Source organism: Schistocerca piceifrons, chromosome 6 (genome assembly GCF_021461385.2).
Source record: "Schistocerca piceifrons isolate TAMUIC-IGC-003096 chromosome 6, iqSchPice1.1, whole genome shotgun sequence".
Taxonomy (NCBI): Eukaryota; Metazoa; Arthropoda; class Insecta; order Orthoptera; family Acrididae; genus Schistocerca; species Schistocerca piceifrons.
Window position 1 is genome coordinate 48,760,426 of NC_060143.1, and position 18,643 is coordinate 48,779,068.

General features: G+C 45.7%; 1 protein-coding gene across 1 annotated transcript in view; it reads right to left on the reverse strand.

The window, feature by feature from the left end:
- LOC124803137 (slit homolog 3 protein) overlaps positions 1 to 18,643 on the reverse strand; it is a 192,956-nt gene that overhangs the window by 23,495 nt on the left and 150,818 nt on the right. Inside the window, exon 5 of the mRNA XM_047264317.1 lies at positions 15,436 to 17,877. Coding sequence (XP_047120273.1) covers positions 15,436 to 17,877 — 2,442 coding nt within the window. The remainder of the gene's footprint in view (positions 1 to 15,435; positions 17,878 to 18,643) is intronic.

Here is an 18,643-nt window from a genome sequence, read left to right on the forward strand (position 1 = left end):
CATCTTTCAGTGCTCTACACGATTTTATAACCATTCCATATGTTTCACAAAGATGTCAATTCATTTCGGTAGCTTTCACGTCTCATGCCTTTAGGGTAGTTGGTTGGTAACATGTTCCACATACAGGGTGTCCCAGCTATCTTGTCCACCCAAAATATCTCTGGAACAATAACAGCTTTTGGAAAACGACTTTCACCGGTATCAATGTAGGGCTGGGGTCCATGAATGTACATATTTGGAAAAATTCTAAAACGAAAGCTTATGTGTTTTTTAACACAAACTTATGTTTTTGTAAATGGAACTCCTATAGTTTTTCTTCACCAATCCATAGCATGACAAAGCACATACACAATGGCGTTGATTGCATCGCGGTATTCCCATTACATCCCGAGATATTGAGACGCGAAGTTGACGCTAGAAACACCCGACATGCGCTGCTAGCGCACGTCCTGAGGCTCAGGCGTGAACCCCAAGCTGCCCGTAATCGCGATGTGATTGACATGTGCAATCACACCTCCATACTTATCAAGAGGGACACTTACTTGTCAATCACATCGCGATTACGGGCAGCATGGGGTTCACGCCTGAGCCTCAGGACGTGCGCTAGCAGCGCATGTCGGGTGTTTCAAGCGTCAAATTCGCGTCTCAATATCTCTGGATGTAACGGGAATATTGCGATGCAATCAACGCCATTGTGTATGTGCTTTGTCATGCTATGGATTGCTGAAGAAAAACTATAGGAGGTCCATTTAAAAAAACATAAGTTTGTGTTAAAAAACACATATGCTTTCGTTTTAGAATGTTTCCAAATATGTACATTCATGGGCCCCAGCCCCACATTGATCCTGGTGAAAGTCGTTTTCCAATAGCTGTTGTTGTTCCAGAGATATTTTGGGTGGACAAGATAGCTGGGACACCCCGTATAATTTGAACGATTTTGTCTCTGTGTGAGAGAAAAGCACCTGAGGCATGCAGAGAAAGCTGTCGAAGTCTATGATAAACAATCTGACTAAAATCTGTAACCTAATGCTGCTGTAAGTTCCCCATCGACACCACTGCCGAGTTGCAGAGACTGGACAGCTTCGAGTATTTAAGGCAAGTTAATTACGCTGACGCTAGGATGTAGCACTTGGTCGACGTCGTCCACAATGTTGTACGCAAAGCTTCTCTCTTCTCCACATCCACAAAACGACACTGTGATCGAAATTCAATTCCGGACACATGCATATCTCGGCTACAGCTGCAGCTGTCACCTGCCCGCAGCCTCGTGTCCAGTGTTCGGCGACCACGCCCCTCAATGTTCATGTTCATCTGAAGATGGGCTTATGATCGCCCGAAACCGGCCGTGATCGAACCAACTAAGCTATTTCAAACTGGAGCTATTTGTTATGGTTTATTATCTGACTCCAGGATGCTCTATTTCAGATGTCCTGTTAACCAAATTTTACGTCCGACGCAATATCAACTACGACCCGCATCTAATTTTCCATTGGTTCAGTAGTGTCTAATGCCAATCAGATGTGTATTCAGTACCATTATGTTCCTCTATGACTCAGGTGGGTTGGTTGGTTTTTGGGGGAGGAGACCAGACAGCGAGGTCATCGGTCTCATCGGATTAGGGCGGATGGGGAAGGAAGTCGGCCGTGCCCTTTGAAAGGAACCATCCCGGCATTTGCCTGGAGTGATTTAAGGAAATCACGGAAAACCTAAATCAGGATGGCCGGACGCGGGATTGAACCGTCGTCCTCCCGAATGCGCGTCCAGTGTGCTAACCACTGCGCCACCTCGCTCGGTTCAGGTAAGTCAGTATATACGTTATACACACAACACATATGATCACTCCACCAGTTATTAGAACAACTGAGTTTTAGTCCGATTTGAGGTTTATGTAACAGCCTCCCCACTAATTTGATATCGCGTGGGAGTCATTATAAAACCGTAGTTATATTTTTCATTTTATTTGTTTCAGTTTTTTCAGTCTTTTTGTGATGTTATGTTTTTAATACGTGAATTCAAATCGTTATGTAAATTAATACCATTAACCTGAATTTTACTGGCATCCTCAGTGTACTTGTGTATTTAGTCTTCTGTGAATGGATGTTTCATCTAAGTAGTGAAAATGATATCTATGTAAAAATTTAGCGACGGCGAGGGAGACAATTGATAAGTCACAACTGAGACAGATAATAAGTGAGCCAGCAGCGTTAAGATGTCGTGATAAGTTGAATTATTGATAGAGAAGGCATTTATATTTAGTAAATACAGGTGTTTCTGAATAGGTTCGGTCGGAAGGTGATTCAAAAATGGTTAAAATGGCTCTAAGCACTATGGGTTGGTTCAAATGGCTCTGAGCACTATGGGGCTCAACTGCTGTGGTTATCAGTCCCCTAGAACTTAGAACTACTTAAATCTAACTAACCTAAGGACATCACACACATCCATGCCCGAGGCAGGATTCGAACCTGCGACCGTAGCAGTCGCACGGCTCCGGACTGCGCGCCTAGAACCGCGAGACCACCGAGGCCGGCAGCACTATGGGACTTAACATCTGAGGTCATTAGTCCCCTAGACTTAGAACTACTTAAACCTAACGACATCACATACATCTATGCCCAAGGCAGGATTCGAACCTGCGACCATAGCAGCATCGCGGTTCCGGACTGAAGAGCCTAGAACCGGTCGGCCACAGCGGCCGGCTCGGAAGGTGAAGTTTGGAAGATGGTAATGTATAGATGTGAGGAATAACAGTTGAAAGCGAATCAGTGGAAATATTGCTTCGATCTGTTGCGTGCGCGGTAGGAAACTGTTGCTTAATAGTGTTGAAAGAAGAAAAGATTTGAGAGAAAACCGAGGTAGAAATTTTGAGACGGGGAATGCCATTGTTGTGAGAACACGTGAATCGAACTTCGAATATTCTAGAAGGCTGTTGCACTATTGTTGCTGCAACTTGCTATATCTTCAAAGGAAGATTTTGTTTTGGATCGACCCAGACGAAGAAGTGCAAGTTTACAAGACATCGACAGAAAAAGCATGGCTTGGAAGATCATCGCTGAAGACGATGAAAGTGAGAAAAGACACTGAAAATGTGTAGAACTTCTACAATTAACAGCAATCAGATTATGATGGCGCTGTTATTTCGTGACATATTCCAAGCTTTCAACCAAAATAATTTCCCTGGTTTTTAAGACGAACTAGAGACTGTGAACTTCATTGCTTACGAGCCGAATTCGAATGATCGAGTTCCGTACACCGAAGTGTGCTTTGCTTTTTTCACAACTGAGCTTCAAACTATGTGAGAGGCAAGTCATCTCGGCGATTAATTCTGAGGAGATTAATTAACTGACGATTTGCTGTCCAAAAGCACAGTTGAGCAGTCCTCGTCATTACAGGTGAAGATCTGTGTTCGTAACATTAACCAGACTTATCCTATGCTGCAGCTTTTTGTAGCAGTTCAAAGCATTTATTTATAATGTGTTTTGCTAGCAAACAATGCACCGGGACAGCCTCAATATTTAATTTCTCCACTTTGCCGATATTCAAGAAGAACAGAGTGTCGTCTCCATAGAATCACGCTACAATCATCACGAGGTAGGGTACACATGTGATTCAGTGTTCAAAAATCCTCCGTCATTTGTGTTACTTTGTCGTACAAAACAAACCTCCAGCTGAACATCATATTATAGTGCGCTACATATAAAGAACAATACCAATAATGCTTAAGATGATTACGAACCTAATATTAAATTTTTGTCGGTCTCAGAGAACTTTGCAGAAGATATAAAGTAGCAGTAATGTGATAACATCGTGGTTTATGAACGTCATACTACCACTTTTCTTGACAACTCCACACTATAATTTACCTAAGTGTTTTTCGAAGTCTTATATACAAGACTGAAGGCGTTATTTATTTACTTAAACTTTCAACACAGAGACTGTAGGGAAACAAAACGGTAGATTGCATCTAACCGATAGTGACTTCAAATTGAGATTTCATACCGAAGTGTTATTATTATTCTTTGCATTCAAGTACTAATTTGTTCTATAAATCATTTAACTCCTGTTTTGGTTCACAACGCTCTGCGTTACTCACCCATACAATAATTAAGATCCGGTCAATATGATAGATGTCAACTTTTACTTCATTGATCTGTTCACAGAAGTCTACAAAGTTATTCTCTTCACTTACTCTGTGCATGATCATTCAGGAAAACGAGAAATTTGTCGACACATCTACTTTTAGTAAAGTACCCTTAATTGACAGCAGTTGATACTACAGCAGTACCTATAATAGTTTGTCATTTTTGTCTGTATATGCGTTCCATTTTGTTCATTATTTTGTATGTGTGACTGTGGGTGTCTCTCCGTGTCGTACTAATTATTTCCGTAGGGTGAAAAGACAAAAGTTAGCTCTCAAGTATTACCAAAAGTGAATTAGTACAGATTGGAAGCTTTCTGCATTAAGTTAAATCTTAGAAAAAGGGTGAGGCATCTCAGGTTACATTTAGTCAATAAACTATTGCTGTGTCCACGTTTTATACGCAATCATTACGTATTTACGACAGTATAGTATACTCTACCTATCAGAGTTTAGATGTGCCGCGTAGGGAGGATTGATATTTACTTTGCTCATACCTGTTAATTATCATAGAACACGTCAAGCATAGTCGACAGGGAGTAAGTGGATCCCTGACAGCTCGCAGCGCTATTGCCAGATTTCGACTACGAAGCGCTAACGGCTTCAGGCGCAAATAGTAGTCGTCTAAAACGCTGTAACAACACCGAGGCGTTGCCATAGAGACGCTTAGAAAACTGCGTGACGTTACTAGCTGAAATAGGCCCGCCAAAGCTGCCGCGCTCAGACCCGGCATGTGTCAGGGATCGGCTTACGCAGACTCGACTATCATTACATGATCACCTATCAGGTTTAATTCCACGTAGAAACAGATGTGCCAGCGACTATATTTACTTCAAGTAGAAAACTGTAAAGCAGTTAGTCGTAAATATTTGAAATCCAGATTTCGGCCACTGTATGGCCCCAGTCAGGCTAAAAGGCATATAACTAACCAGTTACTATAAGTTAACACGCATAGCTTATTGTATGTACAGCTGTATAAGTTTAAAACGTGAATCAGTGATAAAATGTATACGAGTAAATGTAGCTTACAACATTAAAATACACTCCTGGAAATTGAAATAAGAACACCGTGAATTCATTGTCCCAGGAAGGGGAAACTTTATTGACACATTCCTGGGGTCAGATACATCACATGATCACACTGACAGAACCACAGGCACATAGACACAGGCAACAGAGCATGCACAATGTCGGCACTAGTACAGTGTACATCCACCTTTCGCAGCATTGCAGGCTGCTATTCTCCCATGGAGACGATCGTAGAGATGCTGGATGTAGTCCTGTGGAACGGCTTGCCATGCCATTTCCACCTGGCACATCAGTTGGACCAGCGTTCGTGCTGGACGTGCAGACCGCGTGAGACAACGCTTCATCCAGTCCCAAACATGCTCAATGGGGGACAGATCCGGAGATCTTTCTGGCCAGGGTAGTTGACTTACACCTTCTAGAGCACGTTGGGTGGCACGGGATACATGCGGACGTGCATTGTCCTGTTGGAACAGCAAGTTCCCTTGCCGATCTAGGAATGGTAGAACGATGGGTTCGATGACGGTTTGGATGTACCGCGCACTATTCAGTGTCCCCTCGACGATCACCAGTGGTGTACGGCCAGTGTAGGAGATCGCTCCCCACACCATGATGCCGGGTGTTGGCCCTGTGTGCCTCGGTCGTATGCAGTCCTGATTGTGGCGCTCACCTGCACGGTGCCAAACACGCATACGACCATCATTGGCACCAAGGCAGAACCGACTCTCATCGCTGAAGACGACACGTCTCCATTCGTCCCTCCATTCACGCCTGTCGCGACACCACTGGAGGCGGGCTGCACGATGTTGGGGCGTGAGCGGAAGACGGCCTAACGGTGTGCGGGACCGTAGCCCAGCTTCATGGAGACGGTTGCGAATGGTCCTCGCCGATACCCCAGGAGCAACAGTGTCCGTAATTTGCTGGGAAGTGGCGGTGCGGTCCCCTACGGCACTGCGTAGGATCCTACGGTCCTGGCGTGCATCCGTGCGTCGCTGCGGTCCGGTCCCAGGTCGACGGGCACGTGCACCTTCCGCCGACCACTGGCGACAACATCGATGTACTGTGGAGACCTCAGCCCCACGTGTTGAGCAATTCGGCGGTACGTCCACCCGGCCTCCCGCATGCCCACTATACGCCCTCGCTCAAAGTCCGTCAACTGCACATACGGTTCACGTCCACGCTGTCGTGGCATGCTACCAGTGTTAAAGACTGCGATGGAGCTCAGTATGCCACGGCAAACTGGCTGACACTGACGGCGGCGGTGCACAAATGCTGCGCAGCTAGCGCCATTCGACGGCCAACACCGCGGTTCCTGGTGTGTCCGCTGTGCCGTGCGTGTGATCATTGCTTGTACAGCCCTCTCGCAGTGTCCGGAGCAAGTATGGTGGGTCTGACACACCGGTGTCAATGTGTTCTTTTTTCCATTTCCAGGAGTGTAGTTTATTCAGGGTGAGTCACCTCACGTTACCGCTGGATATATTTCGTAAACCACATCAAATACTGACGAACCGATTCCACAGACCGAACGTAAGAAGAGGGGCTAGTGTAATTGGTTAATACAAACCGTACAAAAATGCACGGAAGTATGTTTTTTAACACAAACCTAGGTTTTTTAAAATGGAACCCCGTTAGTTTTGTTAGCACATCTGAACATATAAACAAATACGTAATCAGTGCCGTTTGTTGCATTGTAAAATGTTAATTACATCTGGAGATATTGTAACCTAAAGTTGACGCTTGACTACCACTCCTCCGCAGTTCGATCGTGTGTATCGGAGAGCACCGAATTACGTAGGGATCCACAGGGAACGGTGATGGACCTTAGGTACAGAAGAGACTGGAACAGCACATTACGTCCACATGATAACACCTTTTTATTGGTCTTTTTCACTGACGCACATGTACATTACCATGAGGGGTGAGGTACACGTACACACATGGTTTCCGTTATCAATTACGGAGTGGAATAGAGTGTCAGGCCAATAGATGTTCAATGTGGTGGCCAGCATTTGCTGCACACAATTGCAATCTCTGGCGTAATGAATGTCGTACACGCCGCAGTACGTCTGGTGTAATGTCGCTGCAGGCTGCCACAATACGTTGTTTCATATCCTCTGGGGTTGTAGGCACATCACGGTACATAATCTCCTTTAACGTACCCCACAGAAAGAAGTCCAGACGTGTAAGATCAGGAGAACGGGCTGGCCAATTTATGCGTTTCATAGGACGTGGAGGACGCATAAATTGGCCAACCCGTTCTCCTGATCTTACACGTCTGGACTTCTTTCTGTGGGGTACGTTAAAGGAGAATGTGTACCATGATGTGCCTACGACCCCAGAGGATATGAAACGACGTATTGTGGCGGCCTGCGGCGACATTACACCAGACGTACTGCGGCGTGTACGACATTCATTATGCCAGAGATTGCAGTTGTGTGCAGCAAATGCTGGCCACCACATGTCGGGACACACCCTATTCCACGCCGTAATTGAAAACGGAAACCACGTGTGTACATGTACCTCACCCCTCATGGTAATGCGCATGTGCGTCAGTGAAAAAGACCAATAAAAAGGTGTTATCATGTGGACGTAATGTGCTGTTCCAGTCTCTTCTGTACCTAAGGTCCATTACCGTTCCTTTTGGATCCCTACGTAATTCGGTGCTCTCCGATACACACGATCAAACAGCGGAGGAGTGGTACTCAAGCGTCAACTTTAGGTTACAATATCTCCAGATGTAATTAACATTCTACAATGCAACAAACGGCACTGATTACGTATTTGTTTATATGTTCAGATGTGCTAGCAAAACTAACGGGGTTCCATTTAAAAAAACGTAGGTTTGTATTAAAAAACATACTTCCGTGCATTTTTGTACGGTTTGTATTAACCAATTACAATAGCCCCTCTCCTCACGTTCGGTCTGTGGAATCGGTTCGTCAGTATTTGATGTGGTTTACGAAATATATCCAGCGGTAACGTTAGGTGACTCACCCTGCATATACACGTTGTGCCTACTGGACGATACACGTCAAGGGTTGAGGTCACACTTAGACCACACTTTACAGTTACAGCGCAGCACTGATGCATGTTACATGCGCGAATCGCCCATTTGTCTATTAAAAGCTTTACTTCAGAATGTATGTGGGCTGCAATGTAAGCCGGTAGAGTATTATCCGGTCAGTAACGGACGAGTTGTGTCCTGCATCCTGACATCACGACCATCTGTTGCAGCTGCGCGTGTGAAAGCAGTGGAGTAGCGCTGGCAGGACACTTACATTATACGAAACTAAAAATATTAATAACTAATAAAGGAATAACCTGAGGAACGTCGTATTTGATGTACATCCTTCTGTTGTGAAAACAAACAATATGTCAAAGTCTGATACCAAAAAGAGTTGTGTTTTGGAAGTTAGTAAAATTCCAAAAAAAGAAAACGTAATTTTCCGACAGTCAAGAATTCTAAGTAAATATGTGTATTGTGTGTTAGGGTGCGTGTGAATGAGAATGCGTGCGTGAGAGATGTGGCACATTCGGCATTATTAAAAATCATTCATGTAATTCTCTACAGGAACTGGCAAGTGTTCCAACTCCGTAATGTGGGAACGAATCCACTAGTGGTTCCCCTACTAGTGAATGTCAGATGTCCAAGTATGTATGCTTATGTTTAAGACAGCCAGAACATTCGCGACTACATAATAAATTTCCAGATGTAGAGTAAAGCTTATAGTTCATTTTGTTTTGTTTATTTAATTAGAGAGATTTGTGTTACTTAATTTGATGACGTCAATGAGCCTAGGGAAGTGGTTGGTGCTTGCTAGATTTTGGCGCGAGCCGCGCCCTATAAGTGAGTTCTCATTGGTCGTAAGTGATGACAGCCAATGAGAAGCGAGACGGTTGGCCGCCTAGTGACGAGATATATTTTTGACTGTGGGAGAGTGAGAGGGAGTCGCGAGCTAGCTTTGATTGGAGACGGTTATGCTGGATGTGACTTTTCGCATTATGTGTAAGATGAAGTCTTGGGATGACTTCCGCGTTATGGTCCAGTGCTAATGGTATCTGGTACCGACCAGAAGCTGTCTATGAAAACGTTAGAGTGTTGTGATATTCGTTCCGACGAAAATCGCGAGTGAACTTTGAATTATATAGCGTGGCGGTACTGAGTATATTCTTACTGAGTATTTCATGGCGAGCATAAACTTTTACTAAAGACAACCACTGAATATCGTGTGCAGAAGTAATTGGCCGATCAGTGACTGTGTTACAAGTAATTGGTTTCGGAATTTGGGAAGGTAAAAGTTCTGGCTGTTTTAGGTATGGTGATAACTGTGAGCAGAAACGTTATTAATTTTCGTAAATGTGGGCTGATAATCTTGCTTAACGGCAAAAAAACCTATTGAAGGTTTAAATTTGAGCTTCATGTTTAAAGTACGAGTGACATCCCCTTTCCGAATCATTTCTTTAAAGTACATATACAATTTTCAGCAAATTTTACTTATAGCGGCCTCCGGCGTGTAGCTATGAGGTTACTGTTTCCTCAACACTGCTTTTCTGTGATCTCGTAAGTAGTTGCAGTCAGGAGTTTACGTGCGAGGATCTACCGCTGTAAAGATGTAGGTGAACAAAAATTATAAAAGAAATTGTATTGCAGCAGCAACGTATAATCCGTTGCAATTGGTGCATCGCACGCCAGCACGTAAAAGACCGTCGCAGTGGGTGACGTCGTCCATAAAGGACCCTTTTCAGTCTATCCCAGGCATTTTCGATTCGGTTCATATCTGGACAACATCGTGGCCACTTTAGTCGAGTGATGTCGTTATCCTGAAGGAAGTCATTCACAAGATGTGCACGATGAGGGTGAGAATTGTCGTCCATGAAGACGAATGCCTCGCCAATATGTTGCCGATACGGTTGCACTATCTGTCGGAGGATTGCGTTCACGTATTGTGCAGCCTTTACGGCGCATTCCATGAAGACCAACGGCGTACGACGGCCCCACATAATGACATCCCAAAACAGCAGGCAACCTCCAACTTGCTGCACTCGCTGGACAATGTGTCTAAGGCTTTCAGCTTGACCGGGTTGCCTCCAAACACTTCCCCGACGATTGTCTTGTTGTAGGCATATTCGACAGTCATCGGTGAAGAGAACGTGATGGCAATCCTCAGCAGTCCATTCGGCATGTTGTTGGGCTCATACGTACCATGCTGCATGGTGCCGAGGTTGCAAAGATGGACCTCGCACTGGACGTCGGGAGTGAGGTATGCGTCATGCAGACTATTGCGCACAGTTTGCGTCCTAACACGATCTTCTGTGGCTGCGCGAAAAGTATTATTCAATATGGTGGCCTTGCTATCGGGGTACCTCCGAGCCATAATCCGTCGGTGGCGGTTATCTACTGCAGTAGTAGCCCTTGGGTGGCCTGAGCGAGGCATGACTTCGACAGTACCTATCTCTCTGTATCTCTCTCTCTGTATCTCCTCCATGTCCAAACAAAGACGCCTGGACACTTCCCTTGTTGAGAACCGTTCCTGGCATAAAGTAACAATGCGGACGTAATAGAACCGCGGTATTGGCCGTCTAGGCTTCGTTGAACTACAGACAACGCGAGCCGTTTACCTCCTTCCTGGTGGGATGACTGGAACTGATCGGCTGTGGGACCCCCTCCGTCTAATAGCCACCGATCATGCACGGCTGTTTACATCTTGGGCTCATTTAGTGACATCTCTGAACAGTCAAAGGGACCGTGTCTGTGATACAATATCAACAGTCAACATCTATCTTGGAGTTCTGGGAACTGCTGTGATGCAAGACTTTTTTTATGTGTGTAGATAGCAACTCTGAGCAGTTCGCAGTTCTGTGTGAATGAGGGATTAAGAAGCGACACATACTGAAAAAGTGGATAACTGCAAGGTGCTGGCACAGTATTTCTCAGTACTGCTGAATTGCTCAGTACCGACTGAAAGATGCCTGGAGGATGAACCGACAGAGAAGCCGACACAAGTGGAGGTCCACAGAAACATCCTTGGACTCAAAAACAACAGAACATCTGCTGAAGACGGTATAGGTGCCGGACTACTGAAAAACCTCGGACCAAACTAACTTAGAGAACTGGCACAGATTATCACAGACATCTGGACATCAGAAAAGCTGCCTCATGTCTGGAAATGCGCACTGATTTATCCATTTCATAAAAAAGGCTGAAAATCAAAGCCCTCAGAAATACGACAGTCATATGCATTTCGTTGACTTTAAGAAAGTGTATGACTCCATTGACCGCCAGTCATAGTTCAACATCCTATACGAACAAGGATTGGACGACAGGACACTGCGACTAATCAGACAGACACTGCCAAACACCACATCAAAAGTGAAATTTATGGTGGAAATTTCTGAACCCTTTGAGATCAGGACAGGCATCCGTCAAGTTGATGGTCACTTACCACTCCTCTTCAACCTAGTGTTCGACAGAATTATTAAGGAATGGGAGAAAGAGCTGAAACTGCAAAGATACTGGAAGCCAGTGCGACTAGAACGACCAGAGGATGAACTGGAAGTTGGCTGTTGCTCCTTCGTGGATGACCTGCCACTACTTGCAGACAAAGAAACCACAGCAATCAGGCAGGTCGAAGTGCTCAAGGAGTGCGCAGAAAAAGTAGGTCTACAGATCTCTGACGTGAATGTCGATGGCAGCATGTCGTGACCTCACACAAATGCAGGATGCTTTTCGATCGGTACCCCTGGGATTTCCAAATGGTTCAAATGGCTCTGAGTACAATGGAACTTAACACCTGATGGTCATCAGTCCCCTAGAACTTAGAACTACTTAAACCTAACTAACCTAAGGACATCACACATTTTGCTAATCCTGATACAAGGACTATTGCTCCAATTGCTTCGGTTAGTGGTCATGCCCGACGCAGGATTGGAACCTGCGACCGTAGCAGTCGCGCGGTTCCGGACAGAAGTGCCTAGAGCCGCTCGGCCACAGGCCACAACGGCCGGCTGGGGTTTGCAGTAGGATGGATGATAGGGGCAAGCCGGAGAGGGGTGATTGAAGGAATCTGAAACATTCTATAATAACTAGTACTGGAATACTTAAGTAAATAACTTTTACTTAACTTAGTCCTGCTACTGCACTCCAGGAACATAACTAATAACAACTATCTTTCTTGAATACAAATAACTCATTAACAAAAGTTATACAACAAGCATGACAACACAATTCTGATATTACGTGCGTAATATATGCACGAAATAGAGGCTGCGAACCTAGCGAGCTGAAGGCTATCCTAATCTGACTTCGCTCACGACCTGTAGCTGACTTGGCCGGTGCGATTTGCACGTCTCTGTCCCTGCCATACGGCGTTGCTACCACCGATTAATGCGGCCTCCAATGAAGTTCTTCTGCACGAAATCCAGCATACTGAATTTAAGCACAGAGTATGGCAGAGTCATTTCAAGCACCTACGATCCCACAACGCCGGGTAGCTGAGGATGAGGAGAGCGTTATACAAGCCGCAGGGTATCATAACAACTCTACTTTGTTCACCTCCATAAACTTTAGTCACTAGAATGCTTTAATCAAACTTGTGGTGCTATACGCCTGCGAGACACGGATGCCACACACCAATGGCGACCTAGAGAAGATCCTCACAGAGATAAGATGAATTATCAGGAAAATAATTGGACCAAAACTCACAGACGAAGGATACAGGATTCCGTCCACAGATGCCACAGAGAAGTTGTCCAACCTCGCAGCGGACATCAGGAAAAGGGGACTAAAATTATACGGCCACATCTGCAGACTCCCACAGACCAGACCCACCAACAGAATTCTCAGATACATACAGAGGCTCAAAACCACTACACCTCGGATGGCACAAATCAAATTAGGTCTGGAAAAAACACAGGTAGATTCAGTGGACATCACAGACAAAAGTGCCCATAGCCACAAATTGTCAGAGAAGACAGCACCTAAAGCCCAAAGACTAAGTGGACCTAAGAAAGGAAGATGGCCTTTAGCGAACGAATGAAAGAGGACTGGAAGAACAGTAAGAACAAGTAGTCATAAATGCTTCACGTGGTCTGATAAAGGCCTGTAACGTGTGTAATAAGTAAAAATAATAGCAATAATAATAATAAGAGATATGTTTGTATCTTCGTGCGCGTGTGTATTCCACATTTCCTCCTAAACCACTGAATCGATATTAGCCAACCTCAGTATACATATCCCATCCTGTCTAGTAACAATCGCTATCGGGATAAGAACCATCTACCTGTCTGTTCAGGAGATATGACGTCATAAACAATGAGACAGGTTAAAAACTGCTGCATCATGTATAACGTTTAAATTAATTACATCCGTGCTACTAACTCTATTCGCAATAAATTTTGCATACGTTATCCTCAAATACTGCTAAATGCACCTACAAAATTATATCGTGGTACCACACATAGTGCAGGAGATAGTATGTCGTTCGCACTGACATGCGTGAAGAACTGCCGCGTTGCGTATGACGCTTAAAAACCTTTTCTCCTAAGTCTGTTGGTAACACACTTTACAGAGAGTATCCATATAAGCCGCTGAGTGTATCTACATGAATATGACATTCTGCGAGACATAGTTCGAGAGATATGAGGTCATAAACAGGCTGATCCGTGAAAAAATTATGCATCGTGCATGAAGTTTTAATACAGTTGTTCTTTACTACTGCTAATGGCCTTGGCGCAGTGGCAACACATATTCTCGTCTGATCACCGAAGTTAAGCGTTGTCGGGCTCGGCCAGCACTCGGATGGGTCACCGTTAGTGTCTGCCGAGTGCTGTTGGCAAGAAGAGTGCACTCAGACCTTGTGAGGCCAGTGTAGGAGCTACTTCATTGAAAAGTAGCAACACCGGTGACAAAAATTAACAACGACCGGCTAATAAGACGCTTCTACAGTCGAAACAAATTAAGGAAATACCTGGTAGCTGGCAGCGCATTTGACAGCTTTCAACTGCGAAGTGCAGACGGCTATAGACTGAAAGAAATTAGAATTATACATTAATACATTCAGCTGCTGACGGGCGTTGATATATATGAACGGGGACAGGTGAAAATGTGTGCCCCGACCGGGAATCGAACCCGGGATCTACTGCTTACATGGCAGACGCTCTATCCATGTGAGCCACCGACGAAACAGAGGATAGCGAGCCTGCAGGTACTATCTCGCTCACGCCTCTCGCGAGAACCACATTCTTACCATATATGACCACACACACTACATTCGTAGTGTCCCTACCCAACACACTCATTACTCGTGGAAGACATTCTTACCAAGTCCCGTAAGAGTTCAAAAAAATGGCTCTGAGCACTATGCGACTTAACTTCTGAGGTCATCAGTCGCCTAGAACTTAGAACTAACTAAACCTAACTAACCTAAGGACATCACACACATCCATGCCCGAGGCAGGATTCGAACCTGCGACCGGAGCGGCCGCTCAGCTCCAGACTGTATCGCCTAGAACCGCACGGCCAGTCCGGCCGGCCGTAAGAGTTCGGGTAATATGTGCGTATCAGCACAGAAGAGGAAGGTCGTGGCCGGTGTTGACAGAATGGTATACTTACATGGAAATCGTGTCGGTTCTTTCGGACATGTCCGCATGACGTTTACAAAATTGCATTGTAGACACGCGAAGGATCTGTGCCGAGCATACAAAAACTGTCCAGGGAATTACACTACAAACTCAGTTAATTTTTTTGTTTTTGTTTGTAATACTAGCAAAATGTGTACCCGAGCAATGTCGGGTTCGACACCTAGTAATAAAATAAAAAGTATTTCTTTTCCTGCGTGCATTTGTCAATAGTCACGTGTTACCGGATTGTCCTACGACAGTTAAGTTTTCCATAGCGCTCCATATAATCATAGATAAAGCACATTCTCTTGAGAGTATCCTATGTACAATCTCACCTTTCTTTCGTGCGAAAGTGAAGTGTTTTTGGTTAAAGAGACAAGGGATACTGTTAGTTCAGTGCTACATTGGAAAAAAATCAAGAAATTAGTGAAGAGTTTTCTTCTGCCAGGAATACCAAATTTGTAACTAGTGTATGTAAGAAGTAACGGGGTATTCGTAATTATGAACTAGATTCAGTCGAACCACGTATCGTATAAGGAACAGAAACGAAAATTATGTTACCAAAAACTGAGATAACAAATTCAAATAACTTACTGTAGAAAACTACAATATCCAGTGATTTATTGGAATTGCTTAACAATTAATTGAATGGGTACCTGATTGAAGGAGAGGTCGAGAATCTGGAGCGACTTGAGGTCCTGCGGAAATTCCTCGAGCTCCTTCAACCTGTTGTGGGTGACGTTGAGGAGTCGCAGGTGGTGGAGGCCGGTGAGCCTCTCCTGCGGCAGTAGTTCCAGCTCGTTGACCCCGAGGTCCAGCGACAGCAGGTTGGACAGGCTGCGGAAGGCGCCTGGCGAGATGCGCGACAGCCGGTTCTGGTCGAGGAAGAGGTGCAGCAGCGTGGGGAACGCCTCGAAGTCCTTGCTGGTCACGATGGTCAGGTTGGTGGCGCTGATGTGCACCTCCTGCAGGCTGTTGAAACGCTGCACCGAGGACAGGTCGTGGATGAGGGTCAGAGGATTACCTGTCAGGTTGAGCCAGCCCAGACTGGGCAGGTTCTGGTCGGACAGCGCCACCGTGGGTATCTGCCTGAAGCGGTTATACGACAGGTCGAGCCGGCGCAGCGACGTCGACAAGTGGAAGAAGTTAGCCGGCAGCGCCGATAAGGAATTGAAACTCATATCCACCTTGAGAAGGTGCGTGAAGTTCACCGAAGCAAATCCGGAAAGGGATGATAGAGCATTATCCCTGAGGTCGATCTCCCGTAATCTGTTAAGAGCACTCAGTTTGCTCATATCGATACTCGTAAGGGAGTTCCCTGAAAGGACGAGTACTTCTATCGTAGAAATGTTCGATATGGCTGCGTACGGAACGTCTGGGAATGAATTGCGGTGTAACCTGACTTCTCTCAACGTTTTCAAGCCGGAGAATGTTTCGCGGCTAAGTTGTTTCAGTCGGTTACCACTCATATCTATTCTAATAATGTCTTTGTTTTTACTTAGAATATTCTTTGGTAGTCTGACTATTTGAGCATTATCTATCGCGAGAGTCTGTAGAGACGGCAGTCCTTCTAGAGCGTTACTCTGTATATCACTAAAATTATTACCAGACACGTACAGTATTCGCAGCCCGGGAATATCTATCTGGCGGAGAGAACTCGCTTTCAGTCGGTTGTTTTGCAGGTTCAGTTCGTTCAAGTTATTGAGGCCTCTGAAAGCACCTTTCTCAATTTTTGTTACCGTACAGTTTTTAAGATTAAGTATTCGGATAGGAAGTCCCTCTTGAAAAATATCGTCATGGAGCACGGCGATACTGTTGGTGGATAAGTCGAGAACCCTAAGTTTCTTCAGCGATGTCAACGCCCTGGGATCGATTTGGAGAATGCCGTTACCTGACAGGTAAAGCTCTTCCAGTTCATGAAGTTCGGCGAATGTGTTGATGGTGATGTGCCTCAAGCTGTTGAGGCTCAAATCCAGGAACTTTAGTGCCTGCATCGGTTCGAAGGCTTTGTCCTCGATGTGCGATATGCTGTTATTAGTGAGATAGACCCGCTGTATCAGCATCAGATCCCGGAATATTGCGCGATCCACCCTGGTGAGGCGATTGTGCCCTAGCCACATGATCTGAACACTGGACTGTCCGCGGAGAGAATCGTTGTGCAGGTCAACCAAAGTATTGGAATCGAGCTGTATGGATACGAGGGACGGTGACTCGTGTAAAAAGACGTCGCCAAGCTGGGCCAACAGGTTGCCTTGTAGGTTGACGTGCTGGAGGCTCTGTAGACTGCGAAATGCTCCTGACTCGATATTTGTGATTAGGTTGTTTTGCAGGTGGAGCTCCAACAGGGACGGAAGCGGGTCGAACACTCCTCTCGTAATGTCGACGATGCGGTTGCTGTGCAACCTAAGCTCCTTCAAGCTTTTCACTGTCTCGAAAGTACCCACTTCCAGCCCTGCTATGTTATTACTGTCGAGGCTGAGCGACTGGAGACTCGTCACATTCCGCAGCAGATCCTTCGGAAATACTCGAATGAAGTTGGCGCTTAGGTGGAGCTGCACCAGATTGACTAGCGTATTGAGCGCTGACGGGTCAACTCGCCTAATGGCATTCTGCTGCAGGTAGATAACCGTCAGCTGTGAAGAAGCGGTGAATGCGTCGCTGGGAATTTCTAGTATGTTGTTCTCTGACAGAAACAGTTCCCTGAGTTCCGGCAGGTTGGCGAACACCCCACTGATGTAGTGTATGTGGTTGTGGCTGAGGTCTATAGTTCGCAGTTTCTTGTTCGCCTGGAACGTTACGGCGTCCAGAAAGACGATGTTGTTGTGGCTGAGGTCAATGGACTCGAGGTCGACGAGCGATACGAACGCCTCGGCGTGCACCGACTCGATGGCGTTGTAGTAGAGGGAGAGCGTCCGCACGGAGGGCAACGGTCGGAAGCAATCGGCGGGGATGAGCTCGAAGTTGTTGGAGCTCAGGTCGAGGAAGAGCAGCGCGCCGAGACGGGAGTAGCCGTCGTCCGGGATGGCGCCGATCTCGTTCCACGCCATCCGCAGCGAGCGCAGGTTCTCCAGTCGCCTCAGCGCCGGCATCGGGAACATCTGTCGTACACAGAGGAAACTGGGTGGCAGGCATGCCAGACGTAGAGAGTAACCCTCATCATCTAGACTTCGTACTTTGCGTTCTAGAGGTAGTACAAAGTGGTTCAAATGGTTCAAATGGCTCTGAGCGCTATGGGACTCAACCTCTGAGGTCATTAGTCCCCTAGAACTTAGAACTAGTCAAACCTAACTAACCTAAGGACATTACAAACATCCATGCCCGAGGCAGGATTCGAACCTGCGAACGTAGCGGTCTTGCGGTTCCAGACTGCAGCGCCTTTAACCGCACCGCCACTTCGGCCGGCAGTACAAAGTGGGAAACATATTAACGCTGTAGCCTCTGAAAAACAATTCTTTCAGTAAGTATAGGAACCATATTCTTTACAGACGAATGGAAAAACTGGTAGAAGCCGACCTCGGGGGAAATCAGTTTGGATTCCGTAGAAATGTTGGAACGCGTGAGGCAATACTGACCCTACGACTCATCTTAGAAAATAGATTAGGGAAAGGCAAACCCACGTTTCTAGCATCTGTAGACTTAGAGAAAGCTTCTGACAGTGTTGACTGGAATGCTCTCTTTCAAATTCCGAAGGTGGCAGGGGTAAAATACATGGAGCGAAAGGCTACTTACAACTTGTACAGAAACCAGATGGCAGTTATAAGAGTCGACGGGCATGAAAGGGAAGCAGTCGTTGGCAAGGGAGTGAAACAGGGTTGTAGCCTATCCCTGATGTTATTCAATCTGTATATTGAGTAAGCGTAAAGG